Source organism: Oncorhynchus gorbuscha, linkage group LG14, assembly GCF_021184085.1.
Source record: "Oncorhynchus gorbuscha isolate QuinsamMale2020 ecotype Even-year linkage group LG14, OgorEven_v1.0, whole genome shotgun sequence".
NCBI lineage: Eukaryota > Metazoa > Chordata > Actinopteri > Salmoniformes > Salmonidae > Oncorhynchus > Oncorhynchus gorbuscha.
The window spans coordinates 9,215,126-9,233,052 of record NC_060186.1 but is presented as its reverse complement, the minus strand read 5'-3'; the positions used below and the strand labels follow the sequence as shown (position 1 = coordinate 9,233,052).

At 45.0% G+C, this 17,927-nt stretch overlaps 1 protein-coding gene across 1 annotated transcript in view; it reads left to right on the top strand.

The window, feature by feature from the left end:
• The window catches only part of LOC123994385 (ankyrin repeat and sterile alpha motif domain-containing protein 1B-like), a 509,344-nt gene that overhangs the window by 476,552 nt on the left and 14,865 nt on the right, over nt 1-17,927 (top strand). The window contains 2 exon segments of the mRNA XM_046296905.1: nt 10,403-10,540; nt 10,843-11,010. Coding sequence (XP_046152861.1) covers nt 10,403-10,540; nt 10,843-11,010 — 306 coding nt within the window.

Sequence of the window (17,927 nt, the reverse complement as noted above, 5' to 3'; positions counted from 1 at the left end):
GAGTAAGAACTGAACAGCACTAAGTGGAAGGACATTACTAAGAGTAAGAACTGAACAGCACTGGGTGGAAGGACATTACTAAGAGTAAGAACTGAACAGCACTAAGTGGAAGGACATTACTAAGAGTAAGAACTGAACAGCACTGGGTGGAAGGACATTACTAAGAGTAAGAACTGAACAGCACTAAGTGGAAGGACATTACTAAGAGTAAGAACTGAACAGCACTAAGTGGAAGGACATTACTAAGAGTAAGAACTGAACAGCACTGGGTGGAAGGACATTACTAAGAGTAAGAACTGAACAGCACTGGGTGGAAGGACATTACTAAGAGTAAGAACTGAACAGCACTAAGTGGAAGCACCATTACTGAGAGTAAGAACTGAACAGCACTAAGTGGAAGCACCATTACTGAGAGTAAGAACTGAACAGCACCGGGTGGAAGCACCATTACTGAGAGTAAGAACTGAACAGCACTAAGTGGAAGCACCATTACTGAGAGTAAGAACTGAACAGCACTAAGTGGAAGCACCATTACTGAGAGTAAGAACTGAACAGCACTAAGTGGAAGCACCATTACTGAGAGTAAGAACTGAACAGCACTAAGTGGAAGCACCATTACTGAGAGTAAGAACTGAACAGCACTGGGTGGAAGCACCATTACTGAGAGTAAGAACTGAACAGCACTGGGTGGAAGGACATTACTAAGAGTAAGAACTGAACAGCACTAAGTGGAAGCACCATTACTGAGAGTAAGAACTGAACAGCACTGGGTGGAAGCACCATTACTGAGAGTAAGAACTGAACAGCACTGGGTGGAAGGACATTACTAAGAGTAAGAACTGAACAGCACTAAGTGGAAGGACATTACTAAGAGTAAGAACTGAACAGCACTAAGTGGAAGCACCATTACTGAGAGTAAGAACTGAACAGCACTAAGTGGAAGGACATTACTAAGAGTAAGAACTGAACAGCACTAAGTGGAAGGACATTACTAAGAGAAAGAACTGAACAGCACTAAGTGGAAGGACATTACTAAGAGTAAGAACTGAACAGCACTGGGTGGAAGGACATTACTGAGAGTAAGAACTGAACAGCACTAAGTGGAAGGACATTACTAAGAGTAAGAACTGAACAGCACTAAGTGGAAGCACCATTACTGAGAGTAAGAACTGAACAGCACCGGGTGGAAGCACCATTACTGAGAGTAAGAACTGAACAGCACTAAGTGGAAGCACCATTACTGAGAGTAAGAACTGAACAGCACTAAGTGGAAGCACCATTACTGAGAGTAAGAACTGAACAGCACTAAGTGGAAGCACCATTACTGAGAGTAAGAACTGAACAGCACCGGGTGGAAGCACCATTACTGAGAGTAAGAACTGAACAGCACTAAGTGGAAGGACATTACTAAGAGTAAGAACTGAACAGCACTAAGTGGAAGGACATTACTAAGAGTAAGAACTGAACAGCACTAAGTGGAAGGACATTACTAAGAGTAAGAACTGAACAGCACTAAGTGGAAGGACATTACTAAGAGTAAGAACTGAACAGCACTAAGTGGAAGGACATTACTAAGAGTAAGAACTGAACAGCACTAAGTGGAAGGACATTACTAAGAGTAAGAACTGAACAGCACTAAGTGGAAGGACATTACTAAGAGTAAGAACTGAACAGCACTAAGTGGAAGGACATTACTAAGAGTAAGAACTGAACAGCACTAAGTGGAAGGACATTACTAAGAGTAAGAACTGAACAGCACTAAGTGGAAGGACATTACTAAGAGTAAGAACTGAACAGCACTAAGTGGAAGGACATTACTAAGAGTAAGAACTGAACAGCACTAAGTGGAAGGACATTACTAAGAGTAAGAACTGAACAGCACTAAGTGGAAGGACATTACTAAGAGTAAGAACTGAACAGCACTAAGTGGAAGGACATTACTAAGAGTAAGAACTGAACAGCACTAAGTGGAAGGACATTACTAAGAGTAAGAACTGAACAGCACTAAGTGGAAGGACATTACTAAGAGTAAGAACTGAACAGCACTAAGTGGAAGGACATTACTAAGAGTAAGAACTGAACAGCACTAAGTGGAAGGACATTACTAAGAGTAAGAACTGAACAGCACTAAGTGGAAGGACATTACTAAGAGTAAGAACTGAACAGCACTAAGTGGAAGGACATTACTAAGAGTAAGAACTGAACAGCACTAAGTGGAAGGACATTACTAAGAGTAAGAACTGAACAGCACTAAGTGGAAGGACATTACTAAGAGTAAGAACTGAACAGCACTAAGTGGAAGGACATTACTAAGAGTAAGAACTGAACAGCACTAAGTGGAAGGACATTACTAAGAGTAAGAACTGAACAGCACTAAGTGGAAGGACATTACTAAGAGTAAGAACTGAACAGCACTAAGTGGAAGGACATTACTAAGAGTAAGAACTGAACAGCACTAAGTGGAAGGACATTACTAAGAGTAAGAACTGAACAGCACTAAGTGGAAGGACATTACTAAGAGTAAGAACTGAACAGCACTAAGTGGAAGGACATTACTAAGAGTAAGAACTGAACAGCACTAAGTGGAAGGACATTACTAAGAGTAAGAACTGAACAGCACTAAGTGGAAGGACATTACTAAGAGTAAGAACTGAACAGCACTAAGTGGAAGGACATTACTAAGAGTAAGAACTGAACAGCACTAAGTGGAAGGACATTACTAAGAGTAAGAACTGAACAGCACTAAGTGGAAGGACATTACTAAGAGTAAGAACTGAACAGCACTAAGTGGAAGGACATTACTAAGAGTAAGAACTGAACAGCACTGGGTGGAAGGACATTACTAAGAGTAAGAACTGAACAGCACTAAGTGGAAGGACATTACTAAGAGTAAGAACTGAACAGCACTAAGTGGAAGGACATTACTAAGAGTAAGAACTGAACAGCACTAAGTGGAAGGACATTACTAAGAGTAAGAACTGAACAGCACTAAGTGGAAGGACATTACTAAGAGTAAGAACTGAACAGCACTAAGTGGAAGGACATTACTAAGAGTAAGAACTGAACAGCACTAAGTGGAAGGACATTACTAAGAGTAAGAACTGAACAGCACTAAGGTGGAAGGACATTACTAAGAGTAAGAACTGAACAGCACTAAGTGGAAGGACATTACTAAGAGTAAGAACTGAACAGCACTAAGTGGAAGGACATTACTAAGAGTAAGAACTGAACAGCACTGGGTGGAAGGACATTACTAAGAGTAAGAACTGAACAGCACTGGGTGGAAGGACATTACTAAGAGTAAGAACTGAACAGCACTAAGTGGAAGGACATTACTAAGAGTAAGAACTGAACAGCACTAAGTGGAAGCACCATTACTGAGAGTAAGAACTGAACAGCACCGGGTGGAAGCACCATTACTGAGAGTAAGAACTGAACAGCACTAAGTGGAAGCACCATTACTGAGAGTAAGAACTGAACAGCACTAAGTGGAAGCACCATTACTGAGAGTAAGAACTGAACAGCACTAAGTGGAAGCACCATTACTGAGAGTAAGAACTGAACAGCACTAAGTGGAAGCACCATTACTGAGAGTAAGAACTGAACAGCACTAAGTGGAAGCACCATTACTGAGAGTAAGAACTGAACAGCACTGGGTGGAAGGACATTACTAAGAGTAAGAACTGAACAGCACTAAGTGGAAGCACCATTACTGAGAGTAAGAACTGAACAGCACCGGGTGGAAGCACCATTACTGAGAGTAAGAACTGAACAGCACTGGGTGGAAGGACATTACTAAGAGTAAGAACTGAACAGCACTAAGTGGAAGGACATTACTAAGAGTAAGAACTGAACAGCACTAAGTGGAAGCACCATTACTGAGAGTAAGAACTGAACAGCACTAAGTGGAAGGACATTACTAAGAGTAAGAACTGAACAGCACTAAGTGGAAGGACATTACTAAGAGTAAGAACTGAACAGCACTAAGTGGAAGGACATTACTAAGAGTAAGAACTGAACAGCACTAAGGTGGAAGGACATTACTAAGAGTAAGAACTGAACAGCACTAAGTGGAAGGACATTACTAAGAGTAAGAACTGAACAGCACTAAGTGGAAGGACATTACTAAGAGTAAGAACTGAACAGCACTAAGTGGAAGCACCATTACTGAAGAGTAAGAACTGAACAGCACTAAGTGGAAGGACATTACTGAGAGTAAGAACTGAACAGCACTAAGTGGAAGGACATTACTAAGAGTAAGAACTGAACAGCACTAAGTGGAAGCACCATTACTGAGAGTAAGAACTGAACAGCACCGGGTGGAAGCACCATTACTGAGAGTAAGAACTGAACAGCACTAAGTGGAAGCACCATTACTGAGAGTAAGAACTGAACAGCACTAAGTGGAAGCACCATTACTGAGAGTAAGAACTGAACAGCACTAAGTGGAAGGACATTACTAAGAGTAAGAACTGAACAGCACTAAGTGGAAGGACATTACTAAGAGTAAGAACTGAACAGCACTAAGTGGAAGGACATTACTAAGAGTAAGAACTGAACAGCACTAAGTGGAAGGACATTACTAAGAGTAAGAACTGAACAGCACTAAGTGGAAGGACATTACTAAGAGTAAGAACTGAACAGCACTAAGTGGAAGGACATTACTAAGAGTAAGAACTGAACAGCACTAAGTGGAAGGACATTACTAAGAGTAAGAACTGAACAGCACTAAGTGGAAGGACATTACTAAGAGAACTGCAGCACTAAGTGGAAGGACATTACTAAGAGTAAGAACTGAACAGCACTAAGTGGAAGGACATTACTAAGAGTAAGAACTGAACAGCACTAAGTGGAAGGACATTACTAAGAGTAAGAACTGAACAGCACTAAGTGGAAGGACATTACTAAGAGTAAGAACTGAACAGCACTAAGTGGAAGGACATTACTAAGAGTAAGAACTGAACAGCACTAAGTGGAAGGACATTACTAAGAGTAAGAACTGAACAGCACTAAGTGGAAGGACATTACTAAGAGTAAGAACTGAACAGCACTGGGTGGAAGGACATTACTAAGAGTAAGAACTGAACAGCACTAAGTGGAAGGACATTACTAAGAGTAAGAACTGAACAGCACTAAGTGGAAGGACATTACTAAGAGTAAGAACTGAACAGCACTAAGTGGAAGGACATTACTAAGAGTAAGAACTGAACAGCACTAAGTGGAAGGACATTACTAAGAGTAAGAACTGAACAGCACTAAGTGGAAGGACATTACTAAGAGTAAGAACTGAACAGCACTAAGTGGAAGGACATTACTAAGAGTAAGAACTGAACAGCACTAAGTGGAAGGACATTACTAAGAGTAAGAACTGAACAGCACTAAGTGGAAGGACATTACTAAGAGTAAGAACTGAACAGCACTAAGTGGAAGGACATTACTAAGAGTAAGAACTGAACAGCACTAAGTGGAAGGACATTACTAAGAGTAAGAACTGAACAGCACTGGGTGGAAGGACATTACTAAGAGTAAGAACTGAACAGCACTAAGTGGAAGGACATTACTAAGAGTAAGAACTGAACAGCACTAAGTGGAAGGACATTACTAAGAGTAAGAACTGAACAGCACTAAGTGGAAGGACATTACTAAGAGTAAGAACTGAACAGCACTAAGTGGAAGGACATTACTAAGAGTAAGAACTGAACAGCACTAAGTGGAAGGACATTACTAAGAGTAAGAACTGAACAGCACTAAGTGGAAGGACATTACTAAGAGTAAGAACTGAACAGCACTAAGTGGAAGGACATTACTAAGAGTAAGAACTGAACAGCACTAAGTGGAAGGACATTACTAAGAGTAAGAACTGAACAGCACTAAGTGGAAGGACATTACTAAGAGTAAGAACTGAACAGCACTAAGTGGAAGGACATTACTAAGAGTAAGAACTGAACAGCACTAAGTGGAAGGACATTACTAAGAGTAAGAACTGAACAGCACTGGGTGGAAGGACATTACTAAGAGTAAGAACTGAACAGCACTAAGTGGAAGGACATTACTAAGAGTAAGAACTGAACAGCACTGGGTGGAAGGACATTACTAGAGTAAGAACTGAACAGCACTAAGTGGAAGGACATTACTGAGAGTAAGAACTGAACAGCACTAAGTGGAAGCACCATTACTGAGAGTAAGAACTGAACAGCACTAAGTGGAAGCACCATTACTGAGAGTAAGAACTGAACAGCACTAAGTGGAAGCACCATTACTGAGAGTAAGAACTGAACAGCACTAAGTGGAAGCACCATTACTGAGAGTAAGAACTGAACAGCACTAAGTGGAAGCACCATTACTGAGAGTAAGAACTGAACAGCACTAAGTGGAAGCACCATTACTGAGTAAGAACTGAACAGCACTAAGTGGAAGCACCATTACTGAGAGTAAGAACTGAACAGCACCGGGTGGAAGCACCATTACTGAGAGTAAGAACTGAACAGCACTAAGTGGAAGGACATTACTAAGAGTAAGAACTGAACAGCACTAAGTGGAAGGACATTACTAAGAGTAAGAACTGAACAGCACTGGGTGGAAGCACCATTACTGAGAGTAAGAACTGAACAGCACTAAGTGGAAGGACATTACTAAGAGTAAGAACTGAACAGCACTAAGTGGAAGGACATTACTAAGAGTAAGAACTGAACAGCACTAAGTGGAAGGACATTACTAAGAGTAAGAACTGAACAGCACTGGGTGGAAGGACATTACTAAGAGTAAGAACTGAACAGCACTAAGTGGAAGGACATTACTAAGAGTAAGAACTGAACAGCACTAAGTGGAAGCACCATTACTGAGAGTAAGAACTGAACAGCACTAAGTGGAAGGACATTACTAAGAGTAAGAACTGAACAGCACTAAGTGGAAGGACCATTACTGAGAGTAAGAACTGAACAGCACTAAGTGGAAGCACCATTACTGAGAGTAAGAACTGAACAGCACTAAGTGGAAGGACATTACTGAGAGTAAGAACTGAACAGCACTAAGTGGAAGGACCATTACTGAGAGTAAGAACTGAACAGCACTAAGTGGAAGGACCATTACTAAGAGTAAGAACTGAACAGCACTAAGTGGAAGGACCATTACTAAGAGTAAGAACTGAACAGCACTAAGTGGAAGGACATTACTAAGAGTAAGAACTGAACAGCACTAAGTGGAAGGACATTACTAAGAGTAAGAACTGAACAGCACTAAGTGGAAGGACATTACTAAGAGTAAGAACTGAACAGCACTAAGTGGAAGGACATTACTAAGAGTAAGAACTGAACAGCACTAAGTGGAAGGACATTACTAAGAGTAAGAACTGAACAGCACTAAGTGGAAGGACATTACTAAGAGTAAGAACTGAACAGCACTAAGTGGAAGGACATTACTAAGAGTAAGAACTGAACAGCACTAAGTGGAAGGACATTACTAAGAGTAAGAACTGAACAGCACTAAGTGGAAGGACATTACTAAGAGTAAGAACTGAACAGCACTAAGTGGAAGGACATTACTAAGAGTAAGAACTGAACAGCACTAAGTGGAAGGACATTACTAAGAGTAAGAACTGAACAGCACTAAGTGGAAGGACATTACTAAGAGTAAGAACTGAACAGCACTAAGTGGAAGGACATTACTAAGAGTAAGAACTGAACAGCACTAAGTGGAAGGACATTACTAAGAGTAAGAACTGAACAGCACTAAGTGGAAGGACATTACTAAGAGTAAGAACTGAACAGCACTAAGTGGAAGGACATTACTAAGAGTAAGAACTGAACAGCACTAAGTGGAAGGACATTACTAAGAGTAAGAACTGAACAGCACTAAGTGGAAGGACATTACTAAGAGTAAGAACTGAACAGCACTAAGTGGAAGGACATTACTAAGAGTAAGAACTGAACAGCACTAAGTGGAAGGACATTACTAAGAGTAAGAACTGAACAGCACTAAGTGGAAGGACATTACTAAGAGTAAGAACTGAACAGCACTAAGTGGAAGGACATTACTAAGAGTAAGAACTGAACAGCACTAAGTGGAAGGACATTACTAAGAGTAAGAACTGAACAGCACTAAGTGGAAGGACATTACTAAGAGTAAGAACTGAACAGCACTAAGTGGAAGGACATTACTAAGAGTAAGAACTGAACAGCACTAAGTGGAAGGACATTACTAAGAGTAAGAACTGAACAGCACTAAGTGGAAGGACATTACTAAGAGTAAGAACTGAACAGCACTAAGTGGAAGGACATTACTAAGAGTAAGAACTGAACAGCACTAGAAGGACATTACTAAGAGTAAGAACTGAACAGCACTAAGTGGAAGCACCATTACTGAGAGTAAGAACTGAACAGCACTGGAAGCACCATTACTGAGAGTAAGAACTGAACAGCACTAAGTGGAAGCACCATTACTGAGAGTAAGAACTGAACAGCACTGGGTGGAAGCACCATTACTGAGAGTAAGAACTGAACAGCACTGGGTGGAAGCACATTACTGAGAGTAAGAACTGAACAGCACTGGGAAGGACATTACTAAGAGTAAGAACTGAACAGCACTAAGTGGAAGGACATTACTAAGAGTAAGAACTGAACAGCACTAAGTGGAAGGACCATTACTGAGAGTAAGAACTGAACAGCACTGGGTGGAAGCACCATTACTGAGAGTAAGAACTGAACAGCACTAAGTGGAAGCACCATTACTGAGAGTAAGAACTGAACAGCACTAAGTGGAAGCACCATTACTGAGAGTAAGAACTGAACAGCACTAAGTGGAAGGACATTACTAGAGTAAGAACTGAACAGCACTAAGTGGAAGGACATTACTAAGAGTAAGAACTGAACAGCACTAAGTGGAAGGACATTACTAAGAGTAAGAACTGAACAGCACTAAGTGGAAGGACATTACTAAGAGTAAGAACTGAACAGCACTAAGTGGAAGGACATTACTGAGAGTAAGAACTGAACAGCACTAAGTGGAAGCACCATTACTGAGAGTAAGAACTGAACAGCACTAAGTGGAAGCACCATTACTGAGAGTAAGAACTGAACAGCACTGGGTGGAAGCACCATTACTGAGAGTAAGAACTGAACAGCACTAAGTGGAAGGACATTACTGAGAGTAAGAACTGAACAGCACTGGGTGGAAGGACATTACTAAGAGTAAGAACTGAACAGCACTAAGTGGACGGACATTACTAAGAGTAAGAACTGAACAGCACTAAGTGGAAGGACATTACTAAGAGTAAGAACTGAACAGCACTAAGTGGAAGCACCATTACTGAGAGTAAGAACTGAACAGCACCGGGTGGAAGCACCATTACTGAGAGTAAGAACTGAACAGCACTAAGTGGAAGCACCATTACTGAGAGTAAGAACTGAACAGCACTGGGTGGAAGCACCATTACTGAGAGTAAGAACTGAACAGCACCAGGTGGAAGCACCATTACTGAGAGTAAGAACTGAACAGCACTGGGTGGAAGGACATTACTAAGAGTAAGAACTGAACAGCACTAAGTGGAAGCACCATTACTGAGAGTAAGAACTGAACAGCACTGGGTGGAAGGACATTACTAAGAGTAAGAACTGAACAGCACTAAGTGGAAGCACCATTACTGAGAGTAAGAACTGAACAGCACCGGGTGGAAGCACCATTACTGAGAGTAAGAACTGAACAGCACTAAGTGGAAGGACATTACTAAGAGTAAGAACTGAACAGCACTAAGTGGAAGGACATTACTAAGAGTAAGAACTGAACAGCACTAAGTGGAAGGACATTACTAAGAGTAAGAACTGAACAGCACTGGGTAGAAGGACATTACTAAGAGTAAGAACTGAACAGCACTAAGTGGAAGGACATTACTAAGAGTAAGAACTGAACAGCACTAAGTGGAAGCACCATTACTGAGAGTAAGAACTGAACAGCACTAAGTGGAAGCACCATTACTGAGAGTAAGAACTGAACAGCACTAAGTGGAAGCACCATTACTGAGAGTAAGAACTGAACAGCACTGGGTGGAAGCACCATTACTGAGAGTAAGAACTGAACAGCACCGGGTGGAAGCACCATTACTGAGAGTAAGAACTGAACAGCACTGGGTGGAAGCAAAAAATAACATTGTCGGTTTCACAAGATCAACAGTCTGAACTTCCATCACATAAACTTTCTCTAAAGATCTCCAACCCTCTCTCTCTTGCTCTCGCTGTCTTTCTCTGTCTCACTCTCCTTCCCTCCCTCTCTCTCTCTCTCTCTCTCTCTCTCTCTGGGCTTTCTCTCTCCCTGTCTCTCTCTCACTCTCTCTCTCACTCTCCTTCCTTCCCTCTCTCTCTTTCTCTCTCCATTTCTCTTTCTCTGTCTCTCCCTCTGTCTCTCTCTCTAGAACATCATAGCTGAGCATGAGATCCGTAACATCTCATGTGCGGCCCAGGATCCTGAGGATCTGTCCACGTTTGCCTACATCACCAAAGACCTCAAGTCCAGCCACCACTACTGCCATGTCTTCACTGCCTTCGACGTGGTGAGTCACACACTCTGTCTGTGAGGAGGTCAACGTGGTGAGTCACACACACTGTCTGTGAGGAGGTCGACGTCGTGAGTCTCACACACACACAGCACCCTCTGTCTGTGAGGGGGACAAGTGTCTTTATTAATTAGTTACTTCCTGGTTTGAGAACCACTGTTATGATGAAATGGCAGGTTTGCGTGTGTGTGTGCGTAAGTGTGTGCGCATACATGCGTAACATTACATGTGTATATGTGTGTTTATGACATTTCGTATGTGTGGGTGCATGCGTGTTTGTGTGTGTGTGTTTTTAACAGAACCTGGCGTATGAGATCATCCTGACCCTGGGCCAGGCCTTTGAAGTAGCCTACCAGCTGGCCCTGCAGGCCAGGAAGAGTGGCCATGGCTCCTCCACGCTGCCAGAGAGCTTTGACATCAAGCCCAACAAGCCCGTCCCCAAGCCCCGCGTCAACATCCGCAAGTCTGTGAGTAATGACACTAGTTTATACCCTCCGATTAACCTTTACCCTCTACTACAACCTCCACCACAACCTCTCACCTTTCGTCAACACCTCTGTGCGAGCCATACCGTACTGTCTAGACCAACTGTAAGCTCCTATACCACGCTGTTCCACGACCTCTCACCTTTCACCTGTCAACATAAGCCTTTATAAGTCCCACATAATACTGCAGCCAACCCTCCCCATCACACAACTACTTCCCTTTCCTATGACCTCTCACCTTGCACCTGTCATCAACATAGACTAGCCTATAGTGTCTCCCATGACCTCTCACCTGTCCTCTGTTTCCAGTACAGGTACATTAGAGTGAACATCTCTAAGCTCCTTCAATGCCTTTGTTAGCTTTGTTATCAGTGTTAGCATGTTATTGTGAGTGTGTTGGTGAGTTTAGCGTTAACTCACTCCTTTTTCAAAATGGTCTGTTGTGGTTATCGATGGTTGTAGTGTGTGTGTGTGTGTGTCTTGGCCACACTGAGCTTGTAGTGTAGGTCAGAGGTATGGGTCGGAGGTATGGGTCGGAGGTGCGGGTCGGAGGTGTAGTAGAGGGTAAAAGAAAGTAAACACATTTGACCCACCTTTCAATAATGCATTGAAAGAAAAGGAAGCGTTACTTTTTTCACTGCGATCAGAGTTTACCCACCTATTTTCTGACCACTACATCACGGGTGTAGAAGGATGTTTGATCTGTAAAATACCCACTTTATCTTTCTCTCCCTGCAGTCTCTTACAGCGATGGGTGATTGATGAGGGCTGTTTACATAGAGCTCTGTGGAGCCCGCCCAGCCCTGCTCACTGTGTGTGTGTGTGTGTGTGTGTGTGTGTGTGTGTGTGTGTGTGTGTGTGTGTGTGTGTGTGTGTGTGTGTGTGTGTGTGTGTGTGTGTGTGTGTGTGTGTGTGTGTGTGTGTGTGTGTGTGTGTGTGTACGCGCATCTCAGCTTTATGGGTGTGTGTGCATCTCTCAGCGTTGGCTCTGTCCATGGCTCTCTCCAAGTCCCACGCAGGTAGACGTTACCAGAGCCATCTACCCCAGCCACGGTGCCTGTCTGTCAGCCTCCTCTCCCCACAGCCTCCCCTTGTATTCCAGTTCCTGGAGCTTTAAAATAGACCTAGACGGACAGTTAGATGTACCATAGACATGCACTGTACACCACTGGAGCCTTAAAAGCATTATTCTGTATAGTGTTCCCAAGTGGATTTACTGGGCTATATGAGTATGGTCTGGCACCCTATTCCCTATATATTGCATGGGCCCTGGTCAAACGTAGTGCACTATAAAGGAATAGGGTGCCATTTGGAAAGCATACTATGAGTGAGGTAAGTGCTATTTGATGCTGGCTTCTCATGTACAGAACACAGTACTAATGTCCCCTTCCAGAAATTGAGTCAGGGTACAGATAAAAGTGAGTCAGGGGACAGGTAAAGTGAGTCAGGGGACAGGTTAAGTGAGTCAGGGGACAGATAAAGTGAGTCAGGGGACAGGTAAAGTGAGTCGAGTCAGGGGACAGATAAAGGGTAGTCAGGGGACAGGTAAAAGTGAGTCAGGGGACAGAAAGTGAGTCAGGGGACAGGTAAAAGTGAGTCAGGGGAGAGGTAAAAGTTAGTCAGGAGACAGGTAAAGTGTGTCAGGGGACAGGTAAAAGTGAGTCAGGGGACAGGTAGAAGTGAGTCAGGGGACAGGTAAAAGTAGGTCAGGGGACAGGTAAAAGTGAGTCGGGCAGGCGGTTAAAAGTGAGTCAGAGGACAGGTAAAAGTGAGTCAGGGGACAGGTAAAAGTGAGTCAGGGGACAGGTAAAAGTGAGTCAGGGGACAGGATAAAAGTAGGTCAGGGGACAGGTAAAAGTGAGTCGGGCAGGCGGTTAAAAGTGAGTCAGAGGACAGGTAAAAGTGAGTCAGGGGACAGGTAAAAGTGAGTCAGGGGACAGGTAAAAGTGAGTCAGGGGACAGGTAAAAGTGAGTCAGGGGACAGGTAAAAGTGAGTCAGCAGACAAGTAAAGGTGAGTCAGGGGACAGGTAAAAGTGAGTCAGGGGACAGGTAAAGTGAGTCAGGGGACAGGTAAAGATAAAGTGAGTCAGGGGACAGGTAAAAGTGAGTCAGGGGACAGGTAAAAGTGAGTCAGGGGACAGGTAGAGATAAAGTGAGTCAGGGGACAGGTAAAAGTGAGTCAGGGGACAGGTAAAAGTGAGTCAGGGGACAGGTAAAAGTGAGTCAGGGGACAGGTAAAAGTGAGTCAGGGGACAGAAAGTGAGTCAGGGAACAGGTAAAAGTGAGTCAGGGGAGAGGTAAAAGTTAGTCAGGAGACAGGTAAAGTGAGTCAGGGGACAGGTAAAAGTGAGTCAGGGGACAGGTAAAAGTGAGTCAGGGGACAGGTAAAAGTGAGTCAGGGGACAGGTAAAAGTGAGTCAGGGGACAGGTAAAAGTGAGTCAGGGGACAGGTAAAAGTAGGTCAGGGGACAGGTAAAAGTGAGTCGGGCAGGCGGTTAAAAGCGAGTCAGAGGACAGGTAAACGCGAGTCAGGGGACAGGTAAAAGTGAGTCAGGGGACAGGTAAAAGTGAGTCGGGCGGGCGGTTAAAAGTGAGTCGGGCGGGCGGTTAAAAGTGAGTCGGGCGGGCGGTTAAAAGTGAGTCGGGCAGGCGGTTAAAAGTGAGTCAGAGGACAGGTAAAAGCGAGTCAGGGGACAGGTTAAAAGTGAGTCGGGCGGGCGGTTAAAAGTGAGTCAGGGGACAGGTAAAAGTGAGTCAGGGGACAGGTAAAAGTGAGTCAGGGGACAGGTAAAAGTGAGTCAGGGGACAGGTAAAAGTGAGTCAGGGGACAGGTAAAAGTGAGTCAGGGGACAGGTAAAAGTGAGTCAGGGGACAGGTGAAAGTGAGTCAGCGGACAAGTAAAGGTGAGTCAGGGGACAGGTAAAGATAAAGTGAGTCAGGGGACAGGTAAAGTGAGTCAGGGGACAGGTAAAATGAGTCAGGGGACAGCTTTGTCTCTCTCTCTGTGCTGTTGGAGGTCATATAATATATGTGGTCATAGTAGTGCTGCTATCTAAAATTGTAATTGTCTTATCTAGTGGGTTGGAGATGTGAAGTTTTCTTTCCCTCTGTCTCATCTGCGCGTGTGTGTGTGTGTGTGTGTGTGTGTGTGTGTGTGTGTGTGTGTGTGTGTGTGTGTGTGTGTGTGTGTGTGTGTGTGTGTGTGTGTGTGTGTGTGTGTGTGTGTGTGTGTGTGTGTGTGTGTGTGTGTGTGTGTGTGTGTGTGTGTGTGTGTGTGTGTGTGTGTGTGCTCATGTCACAGAGATGGACGATGGCATGACTCCGCTGCTATTACATTAACCATTAACCGCCTGCCCTGAAAGTGTGTCTGTGTGCACGTGTGTGTGTGTGCTTTTGAGCATATGCCTGCATGTGTGTGTGCGCTTGTGTTGTGTGTGTGTGTGTGGGAATGTAGTTAATGGCTTGTGTAGTGCTGCGGAGGGAACTACAGTGAAGCATGCTGCAGGACTCAGTTAATATTCCCACCAGCAGCTGTTCACAGTCATTATTTTGCAGCACTTATATGTCTGTGTAAACCTGTGGATTACTGTTCCTCCTCTCTCCTTTCCTCCTTCTCTCCTCTTCTCCTCCTACTCTCCTTCTCTCCTCTTCTCCTTCTCTCCTCTTCTCCTTCTCTTCTCCTTCTCTCCTCTTCTCCTTCTCTCCTCCTCCTCCTCCTCTTTGTCTTCTCTCATCCTTTATCCTCCTCCTCCTCCTCCTCCTCCTCCTCCTCCTCCTCCTCCTCCTCCTCCTCCTCCTCCTCCTCCTCCTCCTCCTCCTCTTTTGTCTTCTCTCCTCCTTCTCTCCTCCTCCTCCTCCTCCTCCTCTTCTTCTTCTTCTTCTCTCCTCCTCCTCCTTTTGACTTCTCTCCACCTCCTCCTCCTCCTCTTTGTCTTCTCTCCTCCTTCTCTCCTCCTCCTCCTCCTCCTCCTCCTCCTCCTCCTCCTCTCTTCTTCTTCTTCTCTCCTCCTCCTCCTCCTCTTTGTCTCCTCTTCTCCTTTTCTCCTCTTCTCCTTCTCTCCTCCTCTTCTTCTTCTTCTCTCCTCCTCCTCCTCTTTGTCTTCTCTCCTCCCCTCCTCCTCCTCCTCCTCCTCCTCCTCCTCCTCCTCCTCCTCCTCCTCCTCCTCCTCCTCCTCCTCCTCCTCTTCTTCTTCTTCTCTCTCCCTCCCTCCTCTTTGTCTTCTCTCCTCCTCCTCCTCCTCCTCCTCCTCCTCTCCTCTTTGTCTTCTCTCCTCCTCCTCCTCCTCCTCCTCCTCTTCTCTCTTCTTCTCTCCTCCTCCTCCTCCTCTTTGTCTTCTCTCCTCCTTGTCTTCTCTCCTCCTCCTCCTCCTCCTCCTCCTCTTTGTCTTCTCTCCTCCTTCTCTCCTCCTCTTCTTCTTCTTCTCTCCTCCCTCCTCCTCTTTGTCTTCTCTCCTCCTTCTCTCCTCCTCCTCCTCCTCCTCCTCCTCCTCTTTGTCTTCTCTCCTCCTTCTCTCCTCCTCTTCTTCTTCTTCTCTCCTCCTCCTCCTCTTTGTCTTCTCTCCTCCTTCTCTCCTCCTCCTCCTCCTCCTCCTCCTCCTCCTCTTCTTCTTCTTCTCTCCTCCTCCTCCTCTTTGTCTTCTCTCCACCTCCTCCTCCTCTTTTTCTTCTCTCCTCCTTCTCTCCTCCTCCTCCTCCTCCTCCTCTTTGTCTTCTCTCCTCCTTCTCTCCTCTTCCTCCTCCTCCTCTTTGTCTTCTCTCCTCCTCCTCTTCCTCCTCCTCCTCCTCTTCTTCTTCTTCTTCTTCTTCTCTCCTCCTCCTCTTTGTCTCCTCTCCTCTTCTCCTTCTCTCCTCTTCTCCTTCTCTCCTCTTCTCCTCTTCTCCTTCTCTCCTCTTCTCCTCTTCTCCTTCTCTTCTCCTTCTCTCCTCTTCTCCTCTTCTTCTTCTCTCCTCCTCCTCCTCTTTGTCTTCTACATTTACATTTACATTTAAGTCATTTAGCAGACACTCTTATCCAGAGCGACTTACAAATTGGTGCATTCACCTTATGACATCCAGTGGGACAGTCACTTAACAATAATCTCTCCTCATTCTCTCCTCCTCCTCCTCCTCCTCCTCCTTCTTCTTCTTCTCTCCTCCTCCTCCTCTTTGTCTTCTCTCCTCCTTCTCTCCTCTCCTCCTCCTTCTCTCCTGGTAAGACAGATACAGCTTAGTTTTTAATCTTCCTCTGTCTTGTCCTCCTTTCTCTACATCATCCTTGCGTGTGTATGTGTGTTCTTCTGCCTGTATGAAGTGTTCCTTTGGTGTGTCCCTGGTGTTACCATCGTTGCAGCTGTGTTGTTATGGCGTTGCAGTGGTGTTACTATGACGTTACTGAACTGTTACCATACGGTTTCAGTGTCGTTGCCGTGCTGTTGCTGAGCAGGCCCCCTTTGACCTCTCTGTGACCTCTGTGTTCCTCCCCCTATAGGTCATCATGTACCCCTCTAGCCGTTGGTCGCTGGGTCACATATACACCCCCCACCGGCCTCCTCTCCACCCTCCTCCTCCTCCACCACTCCTCCTCCGTCACCCTCACAAAGTTCCCTTTCAGGTCTTCCTCCCTTCTCCTTTCTTTCTTACTCTCGACTGTCTGCTCTCTCTGTTGGTTTGATCTATATATCTTTTGTTTGTCTCTGTGGTTGGTCCTGCCTCTGTCAACTCCACTCAGATCGTGTGTGTGTGTGTGTGTGTGCGTGCGTGCGTGCGTGCGTGCGTGCGTGCGTGCGTGCGTGCGTGCGTGCCCGTTCATACATTCTTCCAGTTTCAGCATTGCAGTGTTCACAGGTAGGGATCCACTCCCCAGATCATCTTTTAGTCTATCACGGACCAATGTGGTGGAAGGAAAGCACCCTCGGCAACCAGAATGAGCATTTTGATTGGTTGTTGAAAAGTAAACTTTTGACGGGGAAAGAGCATAGCTTGGTCATTTTCAGCCCTGGGAAGATGTTGTGGGGTTTAGAGTACGGAGATTATCTGTTATATTATATACTGTTTTCTTTTCTTTCCTCATTAAACTACATTGTGATACGTACGTTGATATGAGGCCAACAATATATCTTCAGACCTAAAGCAAGTGCCTCCATATTTAAGTGTTGGTGTGGAAGTCTGTGATCGTGACTCTTCACTATAACTCTCTCTCTCTCCTGTTCTCTCAGTCCCAGACCCCTCTCTCTCTCTCTCTCTCTCTCTCTCTCTCTCTCTCTCTCTCTCTCTCTCTCTCTCTCTCTCTCTCTCTCTCCTGTTCTCTCAGTCCTAGACCCCTCACTCACTCTCTCTCTCTCTTGTTTTCTCAGTCCCAGACCCCTCACTCACTCTCTCTCTCCTGTTCTCTCAGTCCCAGACCCCTTCTCTCAGTCCCAGACCCCTCTCTCACTCTCTCTCTCTCTCTCTCTCTCTCTCTCTCTCTCTCTCTCTCTCTCTCTCTCTCTCTCTCTCTCTCTCTCTCTCTCCCAGACGCCTCTGTTCTCTCTCTCTCTCTCTCTCTCTCTCTCTCTCTCTCTCTCTCTCTCTCTCTCTCTCTCTCTCCTGTTCTCTCAGTCCCAGACCCCTCTCAGCCCCAGACCGCTCTCTCTCTCTCTCTCTCTCTCTCTCTCTCTCTCTCTCTCTCTCTCTCTCTCTCTCTCTCTCTCTCTCTCTCTCTCTCTCTCTCTCTCTCTCTCTCTCTCTCTCTCTCTCTCTCTCTCTCCTGTTCTCTCAGTCCCAGACCCCTCACTCACTCTCTCACTCTCCTGTACTCTCAGCCCCAGACCCCTCTCTCTCTCTCTCTCTCTCTCTCTCTCTCTCTCTCTCTCTCTCTCTCTCTCTCTCTCTCTCTCTCTCTCTCTCTCTCTCTCTCTCTCCTGTTCTCTCAGCCCCAGAC